This window comes from Phyllostomus hastatus, unplaced genomic scaffold (assembly GCF_019186645.2).
Source record: "Phyllostomus hastatus isolate PE091 unplaced genomic scaffold, TTU_PhHast_1.1 phas_contig_948, whole genome shotgun sequence".
Classification (NCBI taxonomy): Eukaryota; Metazoa; Chordata; class Mammalia; order Chiroptera; family Phyllostomidae; genus Phyllostomus; species Phyllostomus hastatus.
In genome coordinates this window covers 8763863-8788579 of record NW_025333993.1, presented here as the reverse complement: position 1 = coordinate 8788579, position 24717 = coordinate 8763863, and the positions used below count along the sequence as shown (strand labels likewise).

At 50.0% G+C, this 24717-nt stretch overlaps 1 protein-coding gene and 1 non-coding gene across 6 annotated transcripts in view; both read left to right on the top strand.

Moving 5' to 3' along the window:
- ITSN1 (intersectin 1) overlaps positions 1–24717 on the top strand; it is a 174836-nt gene that overhangs the window by 60985 nt on the left and 89134 nt on the right. For all 5 annotated transcript variants that reach the window (XM_045852348.1, XM_045852349.1, XM_045852350.1 and 2 more), the window contains exons 6-12: positions 3631–3807; positions 5358–5454; positions 8228–8328; positions 14249–14312; positions 17312–17449; positions 18970–19082; positions 22021–22283. In XM_045852348.1, coding sequence (XP_045708304.1) covers positions 3631–3807; positions 5358–5454; positions 8228–8328; positions 14249–14312; positions 17312–17449; positions 18970–19082; positions 22021–22283 — 953 coding nt within the window. The remainder of the gene's footprint in view (positions 1–3630; positions 3808–5357; positions 5455–8227; positions 8329–14248; positions 14313–17311; positions 17450–18969; positions 19083–22020; positions 22284–24717) is intronic.
- LOC123828133 lies at positions 1006–1138 on the top strand. Its single transcript, XR_006787426.1, has one exon. It is a non-coding gene; the product is annotated as a small Cajal body-specific RNA 14 (non-coding RNA).

The window sequence follows — 24717 nt, the reverse complement described above, 5'->3', positions numbered from 1 at the left end:
TGGTGGCATGAGACGTCGCTCGTCTCGGGCTCTGCGTGGGCTGACCCCGTTGCTGGCCCACCGGGTTACATGGCCGCCGCACACTGTCCTGCCCTGTACGGACGGACGGAAGAGGGCGGGCGCGGCGATGTCGGGGCGCACCCAAGGGCTCCCGCTGCTCCGGCCAGGCGCCGAGGACGCGGCCAGGGCTCTTGTGGTGCGGCTCTTCTGTGCCCCGGCCCGCCTGTTTCAGGAGAAGTTACTCTTCTTCTGTTTGCTTTTTAAAGGTGTGCTTATTTATTTATTTTTGACCGGAGGCCATGGTTTCATTGAAGTAAACCAATATATATATATTTTTAGAAAATTTTAAAAAGATTTTATTTATTTTTAGAGAGGGAAGGGGGGGAGAGAGAGAGAGAGAAACATCAATGTGCGGTTTCTGGGGACCATGGCCTGCAACCCAGGCATGTGCCCTGACTGAGAATCGAACCTGCAATGCTTTGGTTCGCAGCCCGCGCTCAATCCACTGAGCTACGCCAGCCAGGGCATAAACCGATATTTTTAAGCCCTGACTGTGTCCCTGTTGATGGGGACGTGGTGGCAAGCGAGACAGCATGGCTCCTGCTGCCTGTCAGCTGGGGAGAGCCAGGCAGTGGGTAAATAATCAAGGTGACAGAGTGGAGACCGGTGGGACAGGCGCTCAGGGGAGGGTTCTCCTCCAAGAAGACGATTTCTGAGCTATGTAGAGGGGAGAGTCTGTGACAGCCTAGGGAGAGGACCCCCGGCCAGAGGACCGGCGATCGGAAGGGTCTGGCGGCGGAAGCCAGCTCGGAGTGAGCACCAGCAGTGCGAGCGGGGCGAGCCTCCAGGGCAGGGCGTGCGGCCGGAGCCGGAGGGTGCGGGCTCCATAACGCCTCTGGGGACTTGGAGTTTCTTTTCCTCAGTGCCTTTGAATGCTACAACGGAGAACTTAAATGGGGGAACCTGGTGATTGAGGAGAGAGTGTCCAGAAGGAAGACCGGGTCTGGGACCGTTCCGGCACCGATGCCTTTGTCGGCGTCCAGTGCCGCCGTGGGCAGTCGCACATGTCGCGACGTGCGGTCCCTGCCGATGGGCCCTGTCGAGCTGCCACATTTTCTGTGTGATGGCTCCCCACGTGTTAAAAAAAACAAAACACAAAACTCGGCCCAGTCAAGGGGGTTGGCTCCCAAAACACAGACTTGGTGGATGTGTATATTTAAAAATATACAGAAAATGTTTGTTCAGAAAAGGTAGTCATTTGGTAAAGAAAGCACGGAGTCTTCGTGGCGGGTGTTTAAAAGCTGAGAGCCTCACTGAGAATCAGGGTGTCAGGGAGCAGTTGCAGCGACGGCTCCCGGGGTAAGAAGACCCGCACCAACCATCTGGAGCCGTCCGGGTCCTGGGAATTCCCCAAACTGGCCCAACAAGGCTTCCTTTTGGGCCGGGACCCCGCGCTGAGAGGAAACGACTGTGAGGGCAGTCAGAATTGAGCGGGGCAGCCGGGGCACAGCCACCAAAAAGGGAGACCCAGGCCGAAGAGGGGAGGGGAGCGGAGACTTCCTGGGAGTCCCAGGAAGCAAGGTTCACGTGCAGATGAGCAGCAGGCGCTATCTGCCAAGGTCACAGCCCACACAAGTTGTTATTGGGGGGGGGAGAGGAAAGAAAAGCCAAAGGACCCCCCCCCCCTGCATCAACAACGACAGCACGCCAGTAAGCTGCTACTTCAAAACGAGCCAGTGCTGAGAAAGCGATGCGGGCCATAGCAGGACAGGACAACTGCGGCAGAAGTTCAGAACTTCAGAAAGAGGGTGACAGAGCTCGGGGAGAGGGGGAAATGAAAGGAAAAGTCATTTCAGAAACGAAGTGTGAACTAGGAGCGACACCGCTGTACTGTCTGGGGAGAAATGGGTAAAAAGAGGAGGATTTGGGAAACTCAGAGGCCGTGAGGAAGGAGACAGACAGGGTTTGGGAACAGTGGCTGACGCTGTAGGGGGGTCCCAGACGGGGCCGGGCGGGGCCTCCGAGGGGCAAACCACAGCGGAGGACGGGGCGCCTGCTCGAAACCGCTCAGACCACCTCCCCGCAGGGACAGACTGGGAACGGGATCCGGCCGGGCACTGCGTGTGTCCGAGGGCACGGGCTTGGGAAGACAGCACTAGAATACATACGTTCTAGTAAAACGGAAAGCTGCGTGGGCGAGTGGGGAAGGAGAGCCCGTGACTCAGAGGAGAGAAAGGGAGAGGATGCGCCTTGTGCGCCAGAAGGAAAACGGAGTAACGTGTGTGGGATCCTCAAGGGAAGAAGGAGCCAGGAATTGTGTGTCCACCAGCGGTTTAACTCTCCGGACACACTTAGTATCCTAAACTCAGTTCGGTTCTGGCCCTCCCTGCCCGGAGCTGGTCAGATTCCCCGGGTGGGAGGGCTCGCTCCCACCAGACTGGCCTCGCGTGAGTTATGAGTTATGCTCCTGTGTGGCTTCTCTCCTTTTCTGTAGTCTGCTGGAACAGCGGACAGAACTCGGGGAGACATGCATTTGCTGGCGTGTTAAATAAAGGATGTGACGAAGGCGCGCCCCGGGTGGGGTCCGGAGGGGTCCTGAGCGCAGGAGTGCCCGTGAGGCTGGGTGCCCCTCCCCCCGGCGTGTAGCAGGTGTGTTCTCCAGCCCGCCGCAGCCCGTCTCGCGGGGGTTTTCACGGAGGTTTCGTTACGTGGGCAGGGCTGATGTAACCACGGGCCATGGCTAGTCTCAGCCTCCGGCCTTGGCCCTGCGCTGAGGTCTGTCTGTCTGCGTGCGGTAGGGGTGGCGCGGGGCTTCTGAGTCCTGTAACCATTCCTTCCTTCGCACTATTTCCTGTCACCAGCTCCCGTCCTGCCGCTGTTAGAGACCCCTTGCCCCCAGCCACCTCATTCAAACACAGAAGGGCATCTCGCCAGACATTCCAGGGGTCTGAGAACTTCTTGGGTCAGGACCCTGGGGCCAAGACCAGATACCCCAGCCAAAGACGTCCCTGTCGGTCGGGAAAGCGCAGGGGTTCGGGCGCTCCAGCGGCAACCAGGAGCTGGACAAAGACCAGCTGTAGAGATTTCTCATTGCGTCCCAGGGTCGTGAGCTGAGACAGAAACAGGAGAGGAAGGAAACGCTCCTTTCAGTTCTGGCATTTCTTCGATTTTGGGCTGGAATGCTTCTCTAAGGAGAAACCTCCGCAGCAAATGTTTGGTTACTCAGAGGTGCGGCGTGTAAAGGAAAGACAGGGTATAAATATTTGATTCAGTCTTTCCCTTTTATTTACTGGTTTTAAAAATAAATTGACCAGTTAGGATTTTTCGGCTTATTTGTTTTAAAATGCCAGTATGCATTCATGAATTTAATTCTCTTTGGTGGCTTTCGGTGCCTTGCAATTTCCGTCTGGATGGATCCTGAACTGTGGCCAGTAGATCCCTCTTCAGGTGGGTCTTGATCCTTGACATAGCTTTTGGTACTCTTCAAAATGACCACTTTGAATTCGTGATTTACATGGGAATCTGTGACTCGTGGACAGTGATTTCTTCTTCACGCAGTCCTGGGTGAGTTGTCCTTGAATGTTGACGTGCGACCCCGTGTGAACCCTGTCGGCCTCTCTTCCTCTGCAGGTATGGGAGGCATCGCCAGCATGCCGCCGCTCCCGGCCGTGGCTCCAGTGCCAATGGGACCCATCCCCGTGGTCGGGATGTCCCCGCCCCTGGTCCCCTCCGTCCCTCCAGCAGCGGTGCCCCCCCTGGCCAACGGGGCCCCTGTCATCCAGCCTCTGCCTGCATTCGCTCATCCTGGTATGTGACCCAGTGAAGCCACGGGCTGAATTTTCTCAACTTGGCTTCTCAGTCAGTCTCCTGTCTTTACTTGCTGATGATGTTCGAGTGCTGCTTTATTCCACAGGAAAATATCTTCATGTTTTCATTTAATTTCTCATTTTTTTTTCAACATGCCAAATGGGGTGTGCCAGGCTCGAGAGGGGGAAGGGGAGGGAATTAGGACTCTGGGCACCACCACCATGCACAAGGGTGAACTGGCAGCTGAAGCCAGAGCGTTACTTCCCTTCAGGGGCTTGACAAGAGCAGCTGAAGTTTGAATAGCAGTTTGAACATTTTGTATTTCCATGTGGCCGTTACTGCTTTTCTTCAGCTGCTCTGAACTGCTAATAAACAAGTCCATCCCTTCGGAGTAGACCTGTGGGGGGTAGGGCTGGGGGGTGGGCTGGGGGAGGGAGGGAGAGCGTCGCTCCTGGTCGCTGCCGTGGGAAAGGAGAGGCGGGGTGCACCGGGCGGGATGTAGGGGCAGCCGTCCTGTTAGTGGCTGAGCAGACTGAGGTCCTGGTGTCCGTATCCGCTTAGTTGACGAGAAGGACTAACAAGTTCCTGGTTGAATGGCAAGACTTTATTCAAAGTCTGTTTCCCTGTAATTAAAAGCATCAAGGCATAGAGGTAGACAGCCTCGGTCTAACACATTTCCTGCACTCGCAGCGATAAGGAAAGGACATGTTTTAAAGTATTTTGCGTATGTCTGAGTAAAGGCCGTGGTGAGGACAGCGCGGCACTGAGCGTTACACTCGAGTCGTCGTTTCTGTGCCTCGCCCCCTGGGTTTGTGACGTCTGTCCGGATGTGTCTTTAAGTGATAGCCCGAGAGTGTAAGCGGACCCCTTTTTGAAAAGATTCTCCTGTCACGGGTAGTTCGTCTTTCATCCGTGACTGCAGATGTGGTGGCAGCCAGCAGCGTGCTTGCCATTGTTTTCCAGCGATGCCAGTGACCCCCGCCCTCGGGGTTCCCTCTGTGGCTAGTGGCAGGTGTTGTGAGACTGCAGGCCAGGATGAGGGCTTCGTTCCCTGGGGCTCACGGTTCTTTTCCCCGGGCCCCAGCTAAGCAGCCTCAGTGGGAATCGGACACAAACGCTGACCCTCCCTAGTGCCCCGTGGCCCTGGCCAGGACTGCCGGTCTGTGGCCCTCGCGCCTGAGACCCACGCTGCAGCTCGCTGGGTGCCGTCAGGAGCGTGCCATCCGGGCCCTTAGGCCGCTCCTGCTGTAACTGTGGGCAGGTCCTTGCAGATGCGGCGCTAAATGTGTCCTGAAAAGTCAGGGGTTGTGGGTACGAACATTACTGCTTCGTAAGGGGACTCTGCGTAGGAACAAGTAAATCTGGAAGCATTTTTGGCAAGAGGACGGGAGGCAAGGTGGGGACAACTCCTCTTTTGAGTCCAGGACGGGAAGGAAGGCGGCATAATTTTGCCACAGACTCGGTGGCTGTGCGTTTTAATTTTTGTAAATAGGGAAAAGTTTCTCATCTTTGTAGAATTAAAATTATTCAACATTTATTTATTTTTACAGCAGCCACATTGCCAAAGAGTTCTTCTTTTAGTAGGTCTGGTCCAGGGCCACAGTCCAGCACTAAGCTGCAGAAGGCGCAGTCGTTCGACGTGGCCGGGTAAGTAAGCTTGCTCGCTTCCAGTCGGGTGGTTCGGTCCGAGTCCTGACGGTGAACCCGTGACGTGGCAGTGAATGCACCGAGATGTTCTCAGTTCTGGATAGAGTTACTAGGTCTTGTCACTTACTTGTTGTAGAGATGACAGAGTCAAAGACATGAGGCTTCCTCCAAGTGTTGTTTTTCTAACAGGATAATAAAGAGGTGGTAGTAAGTGATTAATAAAATAGAACTCGAGGTATAAGGGAAAAAGCCATGAACTATTTTGTGTTAATCAGTAAAAATTGATAAAATTTTTATGTGACAGTTAGAGCCATAATTGGCCTTATTTTAAATTCCAGCTCAGATAATCTTATGTAGTCTATGTGAATTATTAGTAAAACCTTGTTTAAGATCAATTTTTATGAAATGCCTTATTCAGATTAGTGGATGGTTGTTACTAACCAAATATGGGGCTCAATTTTGGCAGAGCTTACATGGTTTTATTGCTTATATTTTGGCCAGTCTTGGTTTCACATTATCTTTCATATTTTTATTTTCCTTTACCCTGATTTTTTCGCTTGCAAACGACTACACTAAGATGAAAAATTAAGCTCCCTTTGTAAGCTATTTCAAAACTTGTGGAATGTAAAGGGAATGTAAGTAAAGATGGTCCCATCTTTTCTTGTTTCGGCCCTCTTTAGAAATCTGCCCTCAGTGAACCCAGTCACCTTTCCGCTTTACAGAGAAAGGTGTGTTGGGTCCGATTCAGTAGTTCATTACCTCTTAGAAAGTGATTTAAAGAAGCGCTATAAACTGAGAAGCACTGTGCCAAACGCTTCATGCACATTGACTCATTTAGTGCCCGCCTTCCCTCTGACGTGACTCATCCCGTCTCCAGGCTACAGAGGACGGGGGGCGGCTAAGGGACCTTCAGTGGCTTGCTCGAAGTCACGTGCTCTTAAGTAGCAGAGCCCGGAGTTGAACTGAGGTCTTTCTGACTTGAAGGCGTGTGTTCTTGACCATGGGCATTTGCTCCAAATGCTTCAGTTAATGTGGAATGAAGATATTTGTGTCCCACTTGATCAAAGCGCTAAGATTCAGGAACCTTTATTGAGCATCTACTTACCAAACACCTTATCAATCCCAGCCCACCCCCACGTCCCCCTGTGCGGCGAAGACTGTCTCAGAACTGTCGGTGCGGAGGTGAGCCCAGGGAGGCTGCGTTCCTCCCCCTGGCCCACAGCTTGCTAAGTGGCCGAGCTGCCATGTAAACTCTGATCATCCAGCACTGAATTCCACGTTTCTCCTTTCTCCAATGCCATGCTAAAGGTCCGAGTTTTCTCTGACTCTGCACAAGGGGTTTTGAAATCCGTCTCAAAGTTGATTTATGACATTAGAATGAGTAGATAATCTGTATTAGTGAACATTCATGCTATTAATACGATTGTGTTTTTATAGGTGGTCATCGTTTCAGTAATTTAAATTTCCAACAAATTCTTGTAATGTGGCATCTAACTTTTTGGTTACCTGTTAATGAATTTTTAGTTCATTTAAATTCTCAGGAAGTTTGCAGAAAACTGTGACTCAATAAAAGTGTAATCTGGGGCCACTTCTGTGTGTAATGCCCCGCACCCCTGGGTGCAGGGGAGAGATAACTAGCTTCTTGACAAGTAGGCAAGAGTTGGGATCAGCAAAATATTAGCTTAAAATGAGGGAGTTGTTACAGAAGTACACACAACAGAATAGATGTTGGTAAGTGTTTTTTTATTAAAACATTTATTTATAAAACTTGAAAAAGGGAATTTGTATACGTGCTTTTCAAGTGACAGAGGGCCATTTCCTGTGCTCATGAAGTGCATATAATTAAAGCATAAGTGCACAGGTAGCATGTAAGTGATGACCTAGAGGTTCAGTTTATGATTAAAGTTTTGCTTTTCTGTGTGGGAAATAGATATTTTTGTTGAAATGGAAGGGAATGGCAAATGGGGCATCAGTTGCAACCGGTCCTGGAGGTGGAATGCCATTTTCACTGGCATGCTTAAACTCTCGGGCTCTTAGCAAGCCACGGCTCCTCCAGTGTGGCCCTCTTGGGGGAACCGCTGCGAGGGCTCGCAGGAGCCACTCCGGACCCGGGCTGCCTGCTGGCCGGGCTCCCTGGGCCGGGGCTGCCTGGGCCGGGGCTGCGGGCCGAGAGCGAGCTCCCCCGTTGCCGCCGCTGGGTTGCCAGGGCCCTGCGAATGTTCTCTGCTTTCTGGGACACTCTCTGTTTGCGGGCATTTAAATCTCCCAGAAGAGAATGGTCCCCTTTCATTAAGAAATATGTCCTGTATTTTGCTGTGTAGAAGGTTAAACATTTTAAAGAGTTAATGCCCATAAAGGAAGTTATTTGTCTGCTATCAGCATTGCTTTTTAAGCCAAAAGAGAACTATTCCAGGAGTTCAGAAAAGCCCGGGCACTACTCGGAACATCTCAGTTCCAAGGAGGTTTTCCCTGCTTTTGCAGAACCTTTAAGTTACTAAGTTGCGTGTGTAACTGGAACAGTCTGTTTCTCTCGGTCTGTTACGCTTTCACTGGGTTCTGGAAAGACCATAAGCTTACTTGTATCTGTTTTGAAAGAAATGTTTATAACCTTAAAAAAATGGACATGCTCATCACCGAACATTCAGAAATTGTCGTTCACAAGTGAGTGAAAGGTAGAGCTAGTTGTCTAGAGAAGTTCTGAGTGTTTGAGCAACCTGCACGGGCTGTCCGATCTCTCCTGCTCATCCCTGCCGCCCCTCCCCACTGTCCCCAGGGCCCCCCCGCTGGCAGAATGGGCCGTCCCGCAGTCGTCCCGGCTGAAGTACAGGCAGCTCTTCAACAGCCACGACAAAACCATGAGCGGACACTTAACAGGTATTTACAAGGAAAAATGGATTCCGTGAAATATGATCTTTGTTTTAAATACAGATTGTTTCTAGATGCTGGGCAGAGAGATTTTCCAAATGCCTTTCCCTGCTGGCTCTTTGCGAACAGGGTTTTCACTGTGGTTTTTATAATGAGTTCTCGCGGACTGAGAAAGCTGTAGCTACTTTGTTCTTCAGCGCCTCCGACTGCTGCCCCGTCGCCGCTCGGGGAGCGGAGCGGAGAGCACAGGTCCTCGGGCACACTGAGTGCCGCCGGCCTGCGGGCCAGAGTGCTGGCACAGAGAGAGAGGCTGGCAACGAAACGGCTTCAAGCTCTGAAGCCCGGCCTTGGAGACGAACTCGAAGTGGCCTGTGCACAGCCAGTGTTGGAGGCAGTGTGGGTGGGGGAAGGTGACTGTCGGCCCGGGGTCTGGGACCCGCTCTGCCGCTGACCGGCCAGAGGCCACTTGGCCCGTCTGGGTCTGATTTGTTCGTGTGTGAGAGGCGAGAGTTGAGGTATAGGATCTCAGTAGGTTTTGTAAAATCCTCGCCCAAGGATATGTTTATTGATTTTAGAAGGAGAGGAAGTGAGGGAGAGAAAGAGGAAGAAAGGAACATGGATGTGAGAGCCCTGGCTGGTGTGGTTCCGTTGGTCGGAGCATTGTCACGTAACTGAAAGGTTGTGGGTTCGATTCCTGGTCAGGGTACACACCTAGTTGAGGTTTTGATCCCTGGTCTGGGTACATGTGGCAGGCAACCAATTGATGTTTTTCTCCATTCCTCTGTCTCTAAAAGCAATGAAAAAAATGTCCCTAGGTGAGGATTTTTAAAAAAAAAAAAAAGGAAAGAAGCATTGATGTGAGAGAAACATCAGTCATTGGTCTCCTGCGCCCCAGCCAGGGATCAGACCACTACCTTTTGGTGTACAGGACAGCACTCCAACCCACTGAGCCACCCGCCAGGGCTCAGTGGATTAAAAAAAAAATGTTGTCATCTATGTCAGGATGGTAGAACGGGTTTTAGGGTACTGTCCAGAAACCTTTCTAATGAGGGATTAAGCACTTTAAACTTTTCGGAGAGTTATAAAGCACAGCGTAATTTTAACAAGGGAAAACAGAGACACCTGATAGGAACATCAAGTGCGAAAGGGAAGAACGTAACTGCCCGTGAACAGAGGCGAACGGGAAGGTGGGAGAGTTTATCTTCTTGGAGCGGAGAAGCACCGGCATGCAACTCAGAGCACTTCTTGTCCGAGTCCCACTGTCTTCTCTTTGCCGTCACTCACCGTTGCAGTTTCTACTTCTAACAGGAGGTTTTCCTCTTGTTTAAACAGCGTCAGGACTGGGGGAGACTTTCAGAGGGTTCCCATCCAGTCTTGAGCCCCGTCCGCATGAAAGACCTCAGCAGTGGTCTTCAGCGTCTGTCTGTCACTGAGGGGCGAGTTACAAGTCTACCCCAGCTCTCTCTGCCGCCCTCTCGGTGTGGTTTTTTGCCCGGCTTCTGCAGGCCCTGAAGGCAGATTCAGCAGTGTAGTTTTAAGCATGTTTAGCCTGGTTTGTGTGATACCAGTGCTCCCTGCAGACCCAGGACTGCGTGGCCGGGGATTCTGAAAACATTTCTTCAAAGCACGTTGGCGTCTGCTGGGAGTTAGGTAAAACAGTGCTCAGATGCGACACTGAGCAGACATTCTCCCTTGGTGGGATGCGTGTTTTGTGACCGAAATGCGGTGTCTCCAGCCCAAGGAAACAGCCCAGGCACTTGAGTACGTAGAATATTTAACGTCTGAGGCATGAAGTAAACTTTGAAATATACCAGCAAGAACAGATTTTGCCATTGTTTATCTGCATACTTATTACTCTTTTGTCCTGGCAAGAGTTTAAGGTAGATATTTTATTTTCAAATTGGATCTTTGTATAGTCATGTTGAGTAGAATAACTCATTACAATAAGTTTAAAAATAGGAATAAATAAAGTTCAGCTTGTTTCCCCTTTACAAGAAATCACTGTGAGGGTGTGTGCTGGGCTGCACGGGACTGCTGACGGAAGCAGAGCCGCTCTGTTGGGGTGGACGAGACACAGAGACCATGGTCACGGTCACGGCTCTGACAACAAGTACACGGCTCCTGAGCCCCCACAGTAGTGACTCACTCTGCTCCGAGAGGAAGAGTTCAGAAAAGGTCCCGGAATACAAAGGGGCCCAAGTAAAATATACAATTTCATATTCTTAATCTCTTACTTTTGTTCCTTCATAGTTTTTTTTTGTGTGTGTGTGTGGTTTCTTGTTTTAAGGAACTGAAAACTTTAAAAGTGCCCTGACGGGTGTGTATCAGTGGGTTGGGTGTCATCCCGCACACTGAAAGGTCACCAGTTCGATTCCCAGTCGGGGCACACGCCTGCACTGTGGGCCTGGTCCTCGGTTGGGGGTGTGCGAGCGGCAGCCAATCAGTGCTTCTCTCACACATCAGTGTCTCCCTCCCTCCTTCCCTCCCTCCTTTCCTCTCTCTCTGAAAATAAATAAGGGCCAAGGGGGGAAACTGGGACAACTGTAATAGACCAACAACAAAATATTTTTAAATTTAGAAAATAAAAATAAATAAAATCTTTTAAAAACTTAAAGCATTTTTCCGTGTAATTGTAATTTCTTAATCTAATGCAACAGTTCTCAGCATCGAGGATGTGACGTCTAGTGTTATGAACACCATTTCAGGGGAGGAGTGTTAACGTTTAGTACCAGTGAGAGGACCAGCTGGGTCACTTACAGTCGCCTGCATTCCCGGGTGTGTTGGAGGGGAGTGGAACTAGCTGGGGCTCCCAGAACTGCATGCACCCTGTGGGCCAGCTGACCCATGCTGCAGTCCGTGGCCCGTGCCCACTGGAAACGTGCTGTTAGAGCTCAGAGGGACGTCTCATCACTGCCGCGCTCGACTTTCTCACCCATTTCGGGGGCCGTCACATGGTGGCTGCCCCTCTGAGAGCGTGCCGTGGGCCTGCAGGTGCCATCGATTGGTCCTCAGTGGAAGGAAGGGAGAACCTGAGCTCGGGGCCTGAGCCCGTCCGCTGTGGAGGGACGCTGATGCGGCGGTGGCACAGTCCCCGGCACTGCTTCCTGCGCTGGTGGAGCGAATGCACCTGCTTAGGCGGCTGCCTCCTGTTCCTTCACAAGTCGACGTGCATGCTCTTGCACACGCTTACAAGAGACAGTCCTACCAAATAGAGCAGGCTTGTTCCTTCACCAGGGCTCTCTGAGTCCCTGCAGAATTCTCAGACTCCTGCGAGTGCTACCCCTCTTCTCAGAGAGGTGTTTTAGGGTCTCCTTGCATTCCAAAATAATGAATGCGCTAGTCTGGTTATTGACGTATTAGTCACAGAAGTCACAGCCACTGTTTGATGTAGAGCATTTACTTCCTTTAATTCTCTGTCCCTTCCATTCATGCTTCCTTAATCAAACATGAATGCCCAGAGTAGGATTTATGAACTTGAGATTTGTATTTGTCCCTGTAATGTTTCCTTATTAGCCAGTACTCCAAACCGATATGCTTTTCCGAATGGAGGCCCCCACAGGGTAGTTCAGCCCACTCGGAGCTCGATTTTGTGCTGTTCTCTTAGACTGGGAGGCTACCTTAAGTGTTCATCTCTTTCATGAACATCTCTTAAATGTTCACGCCTCCTAATACAGCCTTGTGTTGGGACGTATAGAGTCCGGCGTTAGGGTTGCAGAACACAGTGGCGATCTCCTGGTGCGGAGCCCCACGCGCTCTGTCTGCGAAGAGCACGGCAGTGCCCACCCGAGGCCTGTGGCCGTGCAGCCGCAGCCGCTCAGCCTGCTCTTGCGGTGTGAGAGCAGCCGCGTGTCATGCCTACGTGAGTGGACATGGCCTTGTTTCAGTAAAACTTTACTTACAGAAATGGGTGGTGGGCCGGGTACGGCCTGCAGGCCGTGGTTTGCGGATCCCGGTTGTAGGCCATGTCCTTCAACGTTTCAGAGACGAAGGACATTCCTCCCAGTGGAAGCAGTCTTGTCACTGTCACATCGGGGAGTGGGAGGAGTCTCACCACAGCCAGGTCTGGGACTAGGCCTTTTCGCTTGTTGTTACACTTTTTATCGGGAGAAGGTGAGTTACTAGCTGTTTAAATACAGTTCTGAAGCGAGGAGAATTTTTGCAAGTATTTAATTTTTACAAATTAAAGCATTCACTACAGTTTTGCTAATTCATCTTTAACGCTGCCAATTCTAAATCCAATGTTAGAGACTAAATAAAATGATCAGTGACCTTTTTTCATTCCAGTGTATCACAGAACCTTGAAGAACTTTCCTGTCAATGTAATAAAGATTGTTGATTATTCTTAGATGTTTCCAGTACACACACAACAGGAAGATGTCCGTACATTCACCAAAACCTAGACTGGTCACTGTTCGCAGCGGCCCCAAACTGTGGTGCGCTGTGTAGGGGTTCGGGCTATGTCCGACAGCAGCCTACGATAATGTGTTGGGCGAAGTAAGCCAGACTTCACACTGAGACAGCATGCCACCAGAAGTCAGGCCACGCTCGGTGGGGGGGATGACTGAAGGGAGTTTAAGAGGGGCTTTTGGGGTGCTGTTTCACGATCTGGGTGCTGTTTGCTTGACCATTTCCAGTCTGGAAATGAACTAAGCTGCACACATACATGTACACGTGTGAAAATACACAGGTACAGACTTGTGGGGGGGGTTTGCCCATGTTTTATACGTAAGTAGGAGTTAAAATATCGTCAGTGGTACTAACCACCATCCACTGAGCACCCTTTATGAGTCGGCCCCATGCTAAGCTCCGAGTTACGGCTCCTGATGCAGGGGGTGGAGAGCTGTACCTCTCGGGAGGGCTTCCGAGCCGAGCAAACCGGAGCCCAGGCAGCGAGGAGGATGCCTGCCCCGGGCCGCTCAGCGAGCTCCAGACAGAGGCAGGGCCAGCGCCCACAGCCTCTGGTTCACGGGGGCTTTTTCTGACTTTCTCGGGAGCTTCCCAAGCTGGAACCTGGCGGCGGTGCCCAGAGGTCCCTGGCCGCTGCTGCTTGCTGTGGCAGCGTGTCCGCTTCTGGCTTTCTGGTGAGGCGCCGTGTGAAAGGTGAAATAGCTAGAAGCAGCGGCTTGCACCCCGGAGCGGGCTGAGCCCGCTGGCTGCGGCTTTCCGCTCCGTGGTTCGGCCGCCGTCCTGGACCGCGCGCCTCCGGCGGCCGCGCTGGCAAGGAGACCTCTGTCTCCCTGGCGCTGGTGTGCCGAAACTCGCAGACGCTCCCGCTGCGGGCTTTTCTGATGCCGAAGGCTAGTTTAATCCCCCAAATGAAGACGGTTACCAGTACTGTAAGAAGTGAGAGCTGACTTTGAGAGAAGAGTTGAACGTCCAGCAATTCTTTTTAATTGCTGTGATATTAGCCATTTGTGCGACCGTGAGCAAGTTTTTTTTTGTTTTTTTTTTTAAGTCTGTATACTAACAATTAGAATAGTTCTCACTACGGTCCGGTCGTCCTCTTAAAATCTCCGAGACTTCTTGGAGTTGTCTGATAGTGGTCACGGTGGAGGCAGCAGCCGGTGGCAGAAGGTGCTGGATTTAGAGACAGTCTGCTTCAGCCTTGCAAACAAAAGCCTAATTCTAGTAGAGACGGTAATCTGGGCCAGAGGCAGGTGACAGTTTGAAGCTGATCTTTTGCGTCCCCGTTCTTCTTGAGTCACCCGTGTAACAAACATCACGTGCGAGAAGCTGCATGGTGCTGTGTGTTTCTTCCCTTCTTCACTGGGGTTTAATCTTCTCTTTGAAAAGCCTCTTAAGCAATAGCAAATCTTGTTGAACGCACTGCGATCGCCGGAGACCGCCCGGCGCTCACGTGCCGAGCACAGGCCTTGTGGACAGCGACGTTTGCTGACTCATCTTCACACTCTTCCTGGCTTCTCTCTAGGTCCCCAGGCAAGGACGATTCTTATGCAATCAAGCTTACCACAGGCACAGCTGGCTTCAATATGGTAAGGAATGAAAAGTTCCTTGGTTTGTGTACAGTGGAAATTTTGTTTCTATGTTTTTTTTTAAATGTGGTATTTTACTTTTTTTTAATTTTATTTATTTATTCTTAGAGGGGAAGGGAGGGAGGAAGAGGGAGAGAAACACCAATGTGTAAGGGATACGTGTAACGGCTGCCTCTGGCAGGCCGCACCTGGGGACCCGGCCCACACCCCAGGCATGTGTCCTGACCGGGAATCGAACCGGTGACTTCTCAGTTCGCAGGCCAGCGCTCAGTCCACTGAGCCAAACCAGCCAGGGCTGGAAACTTTATTTCTTAAATTAGAAGGGCCTCATCAGTGTTTAGATTAATATCATTATTTGTAGAGATGAATATATGCAATGTGCTTAATTTTTCTGTGACTTGTAATGATTACCTGTCTTATATTTCCCCCTTTTGATTTTGAAAAATGCAAAGGCAAAGAGATTGATACATAGTGAATTCTCAAGAACTTATGAAACAGCTTAGATAAGTCTCAACTCATGGCCAGTCCCCATTCTCCTCTCCTCTTTCCTGATTATTTAGAGCCAAATCTCAGTCGTGATGTCATTTTTATCCGCTAATAATTCAGCTTTTATCTCCAGAGGAGATGGGGTTTGTTTTTTCAACATGACTGTAACACTAGTAGCCCACCTGAATTTTTTAACAGTAATTCTTCATTTAATCGGATCATGTTCAAATTCCTTAGATTGCCTCCTAATTTTTTGTGTGGTTGATAGAAATAAATGTATTTTGCAGGACTTGGTTGATGCATCTTTTAAGGCTGGTTTAACCTATAAATCCTCCTTGTCTTGTTCTCCACTCCTCACCCCCTCCAAAACCCTGGTGATTTGCTCTGTAGCTTCTTATAGTCTAACTTTTGATGGCTGACTCCTCGTGGTGTTCCTGTGTTCCTGCGATCTCTGTAGATTGCTGGTCACACCAAGAGCAAGGTGTTTCCGCCTGAGCAGGATTAACGTTTCGGGCCTGACAGTTTTCTGTGGGGGGCTGTCTGGTACATCGTAGGCCTTTTGGTAGTACCTCTGGCCTCTACATACTACATACCTGTAGCATGACCCCGCCCCCAGAGGTGACAGTCAAAACTGTCTCCAGAAATTGCCGAGCGCACCCTCCCCGTTTTCTGCACGACGGCATCAGAGATGAGACCGCGCGCTTCCGTCAGGGGGCGCACCCTGTCTCTGTCTCTCTCGTGATGGTCTCTAACGGCTGTGGCTGAGCGTTGCCGGGATCCTGCAGGATTCCTTACGTGCAAATGTTCCCCCCAGGAAGGTGTCTGAAGACGTGTGGGTCTCAGTTGTGCACGAGGCGCTGGTTCTGCCCGGACAGTAAACCCGGTGTGTGCTGCTTCCAGGCCACGTTCGTGACTGGCTGCAGAGCACCGTGATGCGGTTGCCTCCTGAGGGGCCGAACTCCAGCGCTGCCCCATCCCCCACCCTGGTCCCTTCTGCTTTGTACCCAAGGGCCTGCCTTTTGTAGTGGCACAATAATGGACCAGTGAATAGGTATCGTATGTCTGAGGCACATCCAGACCTCCGTAGGTCTGGATATGTACCGGTATCCTAGTATAATTCAGTATCTGAGTATAAATTTAAGATCTAGCATTTATGGAGGTTGATTGGCAGTTTATTAAGTTCCCATCATCCTAAAATATATTGGAATGTTTAAGTTTCTCATTTATAACCTACCCTCTTTGAAAAAAATACTTCAGACTTCTCATGCTAGGATTTTATTATATTCCCCTCCTACACAATAAAAAGGTGTTTTAAATATCTTTTATTTAAAGGAGCAAACCATTATTTAGGCAGATGGGGGGGAGAATGGCATTACCTTCTAATTGGGTTCACCCAGGAGAAGCTAGTAGCAGGCGTGGAAATGGGAGGCCAGGGCAGAGCAGGTGGGGTTTTCGTTCGTGCCCCTGTTCTGTTTAGGAACAAGTGTGGCGTCTGGAAAAGGCCCAGCTGGGGGGACACAAAGGGGGTCAGCAGTGACCAGGGGCTGGGGGCAGAGGGAGAGGTGACTGCACAGATGCGGAACCTCGGTGCTGAAACTCCTCTGTACGTTGTGGTGATCATACACAAACGGTGTGTCAGAACTTGTAGGACGTGCTCTCAAAAGGTGTGCACGTTACTGGGTGGGAATTTTACACCTTTACAAAGAAGAGTTCATGCCACCTGAGGACGTTTCAGTTTCAAGAGGAGTGTTTTGATTCAAAGCTTCCCAACATAGCATCTGTCTCCCTGACACTCTCAGAAGTAGCTGTGTTGTTCTGCGTCCTCTCTTGGTGTCCACAAGTCAAGTGCAATTACATTCTTGGACTCGCTAGAACAACCTTTTTACTCTAAGTAGCTACTAGAGCAAGTTGATTATGAAGAATTGTGGGGACTGAATTCTGAGACTAAAGAGCGGAAAACGCCTTCCTTGTGGCCGGAGGCCCCGGAGGTCCACCATGCAGGCCTAGGTCTGGGGCCGGCCTGCGGAGTCCAGCGAGCCCGCACCTGTTTCTGTAAGTGCGGCTTTATGGCAGCAGCAGCCCTGACCGTCAGCTTATATGTTGTCTGGGGCCGCTTTCCCGCCACACGGGCCGAACTCGGGGTGATGGAGACTGTGTGCTACAAAGCTTAACTATTTACTGTCTGACCCACTGGTTTGCTGGGCGTAGTACTTAAATACATATGGAATATAAGTACGTTGTAAATGGGCTTGCTAGGATTGAGAAGAGTGTCATTCTATCACAGGTAACATTTATTGAATGCTGAACACCATTTCAACTATGTGGATTGTCTCATATTTTATCTTTGCACCAGTCGTGTGAAACAGGTACTGTTTGTATAAACTGAGGCACAGAGAGACTCGATTGGCCTACAGTCAAAATAAGAACATAGAACATTTAAATTATCCATGCATGGGTAGTAACAAGCGCACATTTCCATGAAACTAGATCGCAACTAACTTTTTGTTGACTAGGAATCTTTCTGACATTGATCAAGATGGAAAACTCACGGCGGAAGAGTTTATCCTCGCGATGCACCTCATCGATGTGGCTATGTCCGGCCAACCCCTGCCGCCGGTCCTGCCCCCAGAATACATTCCGCCTTCCTTTAGGTAAGGAGCGCGTGGCTTTTGCAAGAGACTGTGTGCTCAGTATGTGAGTTTCAAGCGTGGCTTTGTTGGCTCTATATCTCCTAGTCATTGTTATTCCTGGCAAGTAAGTCAGATATCTGCGAATGCAAGAAATCTGGGTTCTGTGCTAATCCTGGATGTGTTCCTTGAGTGCTCACAGCGCATGAGCAGGCTTTGCAGACACTGTGGGTCTGTTCTAGTCCGAGACAACAAAGCAGGTCTCACAATACAGCAAACTGTAATCTTTTTGCTGGTACAGGGCCTTACCTTCTTCAGTTTGTAAAGAAAAATGCATTACCCATGAAGCTAGTAAAGCGAGGAGCAATAAAACAACGTCTGCTTGTATTGGGGAAATATCAAAAGATGGGTGATTTTTGGACCAATCTATATATTTGAAGCTCACCAGAAATTTTAGCAAAGGAAAACCATGTCAACCTGTAGATTTTAAAGGAAGCAAAAAGATTCTGTCTGTAAATTCTCCACATTCGAGAGGTAACAAAATGCTGGCGATGTAGAACTTATAATCAGAAAGGTCATTGGAGACAGTTTTCCTTATCTGCAGCCTGGTCTCAGTAGAGACGTCGAGAGAGCAGACCAGGGTCCGTCGGGAGCGTCTGCAGTGACCGGCGTCCTCCACCTGCACCCCCCCGAGCACCCCTCCCAAGCAGCTGTGTTCAAAGACAGATAGGAGATTTTAACCAACACAAAGAAGAGTGAGAAAAGGATAGTTTCTGTACTAATGCCCCGAATGTCAGGCAGAACGGCAGAGAGCAGTGTCCCTAAGAGTAAGAGAAACAGCCACCGCGGCGGGCACGCGCACGGACCAGGGCCAGCCGTGCACGCCGACTGCAGGGAGGAACGCAGCCAGGAGGTGGTCCGTGAGACCCCCAGCCCTGAGAAGGGCTCTGGGAGACTGGAAGCTGATTAAAACAAAACAAAAACAAAAAAACCCACAATTTAAACAGGTAGTCAGTTTTAAAAAGCAAGGTTAATGTATAAAGTGCAACTAATCAGTTAACTAACTGCTTTGTTTGAAGGGCTTTGAGGGGTGGGCATTCCTTGTGTTTCTGAGGAAGTGAGGTGGAATGGAGAGACCTTATCAAGGAAAAGAGACCCCCCCATTAGCTGATGTGCTGTTCTCCCTGAGCAGAATTTCACCTTCCGTGCAAGGGCGACAGTAACAGCAGCTGCCACTTACTATGTCCTGGGCCCTGCTCTAGCCTCTGCGTGATTGTTCACTAATTCGTTTCTTTGGAATTACCCTAATTTTGGTTGTGGTTCTGCACATTTGAACAAGCTCGGCATTCAGAGTCCGATGCTGTTCAAATACTCATTTTTTAAAAAAACTCTTTGGGAACGGTGAGGATCAAATCTTTTCTTTTTTGTCACTGTGCCATGATATATAGCATGATCACTCAACATTCTTTTCCACAACTTGCTCGTTTCCACCGAGACAGCTTTATGTTAATTCATTTCCCTTCTCTTCTTTCCCGCGGCCGCAGGAGAGTCCGGTCAGGCAGTGGCGTGTCCGTCATAAGCTCGGCCTCGGCGGACCAGAGGCTTCCGGAGGAGCCGGTTTTAGAGGACGAGCAGCAACTAGAGAAGAAATTGCCGGGTACGGCGGTCTCAGTGCTTGAGTTGTGTCATGTTGTACATCCTCTATCTCTAAGGCAGAGAGAGAGGTAGAAATAAATCTGGCTTTTTATTGACATTCTCACTATATTCCTTTAACTAGCCTTAGAAAGGAGACACTTTTAATACACTTTTGGATTTGCATATATAGAGAGAGAAATGAGAACATGATGTACTCTGCTAATGTACCTGTGTTCTAGCTTTTAAATGGAAACCGGATTATGAACTACTAAACAGAAAACTCAGGAATATTATCTCTATAGCACTCAAGTTGATAAACCTTTAAGGAGATTGCTGAAAATCACCAAGAATAGGAAGTAAAATTGCTACTGTTATTTTCTCATATTGTTTGGGAGAATTGAAAACACCTTAATAACAAGAAGCTATTTAAAATGTAATATGAACCTGTTGTAAATAATCCTCATTGATCATGATAAACCCACATACTATTGAAATATTCTAAGGTGGCTATGAATTTTTAATGATGTGATAATAGTTGATACTAAGAAGCAGGTGAAATGCATGATGAAGTCTCTTTGTGTTAAATACTTTGTTAGTGTTGTTTTGCTACATTTCAGGTGCTTGGTGGTTAATTGACCTTCTCAGGACCTAGTTTTCTCAGTATCCTCTTTAAACTAAATTACTATTTTTTCACTGTTAAGTCACTTAGTGAAAATGTTCTTTGTGCAAGTGTGTTGAGTACAGTGAAGAATCTAAATGTTAATAATACATGGCCCATACCCTCTAGAGGGTTATAATATAGTGGAGGATTCAAGACATCCGTGTGAACGGCCATCAGGGCAGTGCATGGAGTGGTAGGTCCCTGAGGACAGTGTCACAGGAGCAGGCAGAGCTCACCCTGGCCGGGTGTCACAGGCTGGCAGAGACGTGGGGAATTAGAGACCCTGTGGTCAAGTGCACAGTCGAGTTCAACTCGAAGATGAATGAGGTTGTTACAAGTGGGACGGAGGGGCAGTTCGGGTTGATGATAATGGGAACAAAGACTCAAAGGACAATAAAGACGGGAGTCCTTAGAATAGGGCGTGTCCTTCATCTGTTGGTGGTAGACATTTAAAGCTTGAGCAGGCAGTGAACGTCCGTTTTTTGTTTGTGCATTTTTTCTTTCAACAACTATTTATTGTGTGCTTCCTGTATACGAGAAGTATATTGGAATTTAAAAGATGTATAGGGACTTACCAGGGGTTTTTTTGAGGTAAAATTCACATAACAAAAAATTGACCCTTGGAAAGTGCGCGGTTCGGTGGCTGTTTCGGTGGCTGTTTCGGTCAGCGCGGGCCGCCGCAGTAAGGGGCCGCCGCGCGGGCGGTGTGTTGCCCACCGGGCCGGAGCCAGCGGCCCGAGGTCAGGGAGCCACCCGGCCCGGCTCCTGCTGGGCTCTCCTCTCGGCCTGCGGGCGGCTGCCTTGTCGCGGGGCCCTCAGCGGCCTCTCCTCACCGTGTGCCAGGGAAGGCGAAAACGCAGTCTCTTCCTCTCTCTATAAGGCCGTGAGCCTCATCATGAGGGCCGCGCCCTCGCAGCCTTGCCTTAACCCTGAGTACAAAGGTCCCACCTCCAGATGCCATCGCGTTTGGGGGGGGGGGGTTAGAGCTTCCACATACAGACTGGGTCGGGGGGCACACGTTCAGTCCGTCGCAGCGGCATTCAGCGCACTCGCAGGACCGTGCAGCTGCCACCGCCATTCGCTTCTGAAGCTCCATCATCACCTCCGTGCCCGGGCCCTCCCCACCCTCCCTTCTCCCCAGCCCCTGGCCGCCGCCAGTCTGCTGTCTGTGTCTCTGGATGCCCCATTCTGGCTGCACAGCGGGTGGCCTTGTGTGTCCGGCTTCTGCCGCTGAGCGTGGTATTTTTAAGGGTGATGATAGCATGTGTCGGCACTTCATTCCCTTCTGAGACCGAGGGGACTCAGGCAGAGGGGCTGCTGCCTCCTGAAATCACCGTCAGAGCAGGAACGACAAGAAAACTGGAACGCGCCCGCCATCGTTGCTAGTTAATGCCTGACTGCAGTGTGTAAGCAGGGCCCGTCCAGAGCAGCGAAGGCCAGACAGGAGTGCTCGCAGCTGCAGATCTCAAGACGAAGTGCGAAGTGACAGTTCTCGACATAGGTTGGGGACAGTGGGGGTGCACGCTGCATGGGCTGGCGCGGGGCGTCTCCCTTGGCCGGGGCTGGGTCCGAGGAGCAGCACGGGGGGAGACACAAAACTGAGTAACAGGTGCTGCTGAAAACTAGTAAGGGACGTGGAGGGTGGGGTTTTTCTTTAAAAAAAAGTAAAATAAAGTGAATGTAAACAAAGTGTTAGCAAGGATCAGAGGGGAAAAAAAAATGATTGACTTGGGAAGAAGCTAAAACACATAATTGGTGTTCCCAAAGAAGGGACTTGAATAATGGGTTAGAAAAAAATTATTTACGGAATGTGATCCACATAATGGTTAGGACACAGCTTGTTCCTTAGTGTGAAACTCAGGGAACTTCCGCCTCCGCTTTCAGAAACGGCCTTGTTTGTTAGAATAGACATGTCGGGTCACTACAGGCTGAGGGGAGAGAGGGGGCATTCACTGCATGGGAGAGATGGCGGGTCAGTCGCTGAATCAAGGTCATGCAGAAGGAGAGGAGACTGCTGTGGATGGGGCAGAATTGCTCGGGAAAGATGCAGAGGGAAACGGTATTGGGTGCTTTGAACGCCGTGATACGGCATCCGTCGTGGAGGGGAGCCCGTGCGGCCCAGGAGCTAGGGGAAGGGCCCTGTCACGCGTTTGCTAACCGGGCACCCAGCAGAAGGGACGCTCAGAGGGTCCCGGTGTCCATTTATACCACGAATTCTCTTCTGCGCGATTGAGTCTTTCCTTCTGCGGCGGCGTGTTGGATGTCGTGACTTTTCATCCTTGCTGCTTTCTCGTTCCAGTCACCTTTGAGGATAAGAAGCGCGAGAACTTCGAGCGCGGCAATCTGGAACTGGAGAAACGGAGGCAGGCGCTCTTGGAGCAGCAGCGGAAAGAGCAGGAGCGCCTGGCCCAGCTGGAGCGCCAGGAGCAGGAGCGCAAGGAGCGCGAGCGCCAGGAGCAGGAGCGCAAGCGGCAGCTGGAGCTGGAGAAGCAGCTGGAGAAGCAGCGGGAGCTGGAGCGGCAGCGGGAGGAGGAGCGGCGCAAGGAGGTGGAGCGGCGCGAGGTGAGCCGGGCAGCGTGCCGTGCGCGCGTGCGTGCTTTCGCGCCCCTTTCAGAACTGTGCCAGTAGTGGGTTAGGAGCCTCTATTTCTTCACAGTTCAGGAGTTTAGTACATGCACCCCACAAAACTCCTTACCCGTTAAGCCATTCCTCCCCTTCCCCCCCTCTCTCATCAGCACTTAGCCCCCGCTAATTTGTATTCTGTCCCATGAGAGTCGGCCTGCTCTGGCCCTTCTCTGCAAACGGAGTCGTACAGTGTACAGCCTTGTGTGTCGGGCTCTCACGTACCACTGCTTTCAGGGTGCGTCCGAGCTACAGCGCGAGTTAGCACTGTACTCCTTTTTATGGCTGCATAACATCCCATTACACGTCCATTCCTCACTTGGGTGGTTTCTACTTTTTGGCTATTATGAACAATTTTTCTACAAGCATATATTTTATTGATTTTGCTATTACAGTGGTCCCAATTTTTTCCCCTTTGCCCCCCTCCATCTGGTACCGCCATTCCCTCCAGCAATTCCGCCCCCCCCATTCATGTTCATAGGTCATACATATAAGTCTTGGGCTTCTTCATTTCCTGTACTGTTCTTAATATCCTTGTCTGTTTCATACCTACCAATTGATACTTCTTAATCCCTGTACCTTTTCTCCCATTCTCCCCCACCCCACTGATAACCTTCCAGATGATCTCCATATCTATGGCTTTGTTTCTGTGCTGGTCGTTTGCTTAGTTTGTTTTTTTATATTCAATTGGTCGTAGTTGTGAATTTATTGCCATTTTAATGTTCATGATGTTGATCATTTTCTTAGATAAGTCCCTTTAACATTTCATATAATAATGGCTTGATGATGATGAACTCCTTCAGCTTTACCTCTTCTGGGACCTCCTCTGGGAAGCTCTTTACCTGCCCTTCCATTCTAAATGATAGCTTTGCTGGATAGAGTGATCTAGGTTGTAGGTCCTTGCTTTTCATCACTTTGAATACTTTTTAAAAAATATTTTATTTATTTATTTTTAGAGAGAGGGGAAGGGAAGGAGAAAGAAAGGGAGCGAAACAATGTGTGGTTGCCTCTCATGCGCCCCCTGCTGGGGACCTGGCCTGCCACCCAGGCATGTGCCCTGACTGGGAATCAATCCTAGGCGGCACTCAATCCACAGAGCGACACCAGCCAGGGCTTGAATACTTCTTGCCAATCCCTTCTACCCTACAGAGTTTCTTTTAAGGAACCAGCTGACAGTCTTACAGGAACTCCTTTGTAGGTAACTGTCTTTTTTTAAGATTCTTTATCTTTAAACTTTGACCTTTTAATTTTGATGTGTCTTGGAGTGGCCCTCTTTGGATCCATCTTGTTTGAGACTCTCTGTGCTTCCTATACTTGTATGTCTATTTCCATCACCAAATTAGGGAAGTTTTCTTTCATTATTTTTTCAAATACATTTTCAGTTTCTTGCTCTTTCTCTTCCACTGCTGGCATCCCTGTGATTCAAATGATGGTACTTTTGAAGATGTCCCAGAGACTCCTTAGCCTATCCTCATTTCTTTTAGATTCTTTTTTCTTCTTGCTGTTTTTTTGTTTGTTTGTTTGTTTGTTTTAAGATTTTGGTTTTAGAGGGGAAGGAAGGGAGAAAGAGAGGGAAAGAAGCACAATGTACAATTGCCTCTCACACGCCCCCTACTGGGGATCTGGCCCTCAACCCAGGCATGTGCCTTGATTGGGAATTGAAGCTTCGACCCTTTGGTTTGCAGGCTGGCGCTCAACCCACTGAGCCCCACCAGCCAGGGCTCTTCTAGCTGTTTTGATTGAATGTTGTTTTCTTCCTTTTGTTCCAGATCATTGATTTGATTCTTGGCTTTATCCCCTCTACTGTTGGCTGTCTGTAAATTTTTCTTTATTTCACTTAGTGTAACCTTCATTTTTGCCTGGGTCTTTTTTATGCTGTTGAAGTACCCAGTAAGTTCCCTGAGCATCCTGATAGGCAATGTTTTGAACTCTGCATCTGATAGATTGCTTATGTCCATTTCATTTAGCTCATTTTCTGGAGTTTGGTTCTATTCTTTCATTTGGGCCCTGTATTTTTGTCTCCTCTTTTGGCAGCCTCCGTGTGCTTGTTTCTGTTTATTAGGAAGAGCTGCTCTGACCCCTGTCTCGGTGTGGCCTATTGTAGAAAGGTGCACCGGTAAGTTGGATGGGGCAGCACCTTAGGTAGTTGCCAGGGCGGGGCGACCCGAGTAGCGGCTCTGTGGCTCTGTGTAGGGGAGGGCTCAGAGGGAGGACAGTGCCACTGCCTGGCCTCTGGGGTTTGTCCGGGAGGAAGCTGTCTCCTGGCACTCGCCCTGACGCCAGTCACTTCAGTTTCTCCCCTATGGCACTGGGGCCCTGTGCCATAGCTGGAGGACGGGTGCACAGGAAGCACCTGCGCTGGAGAACACGGGGG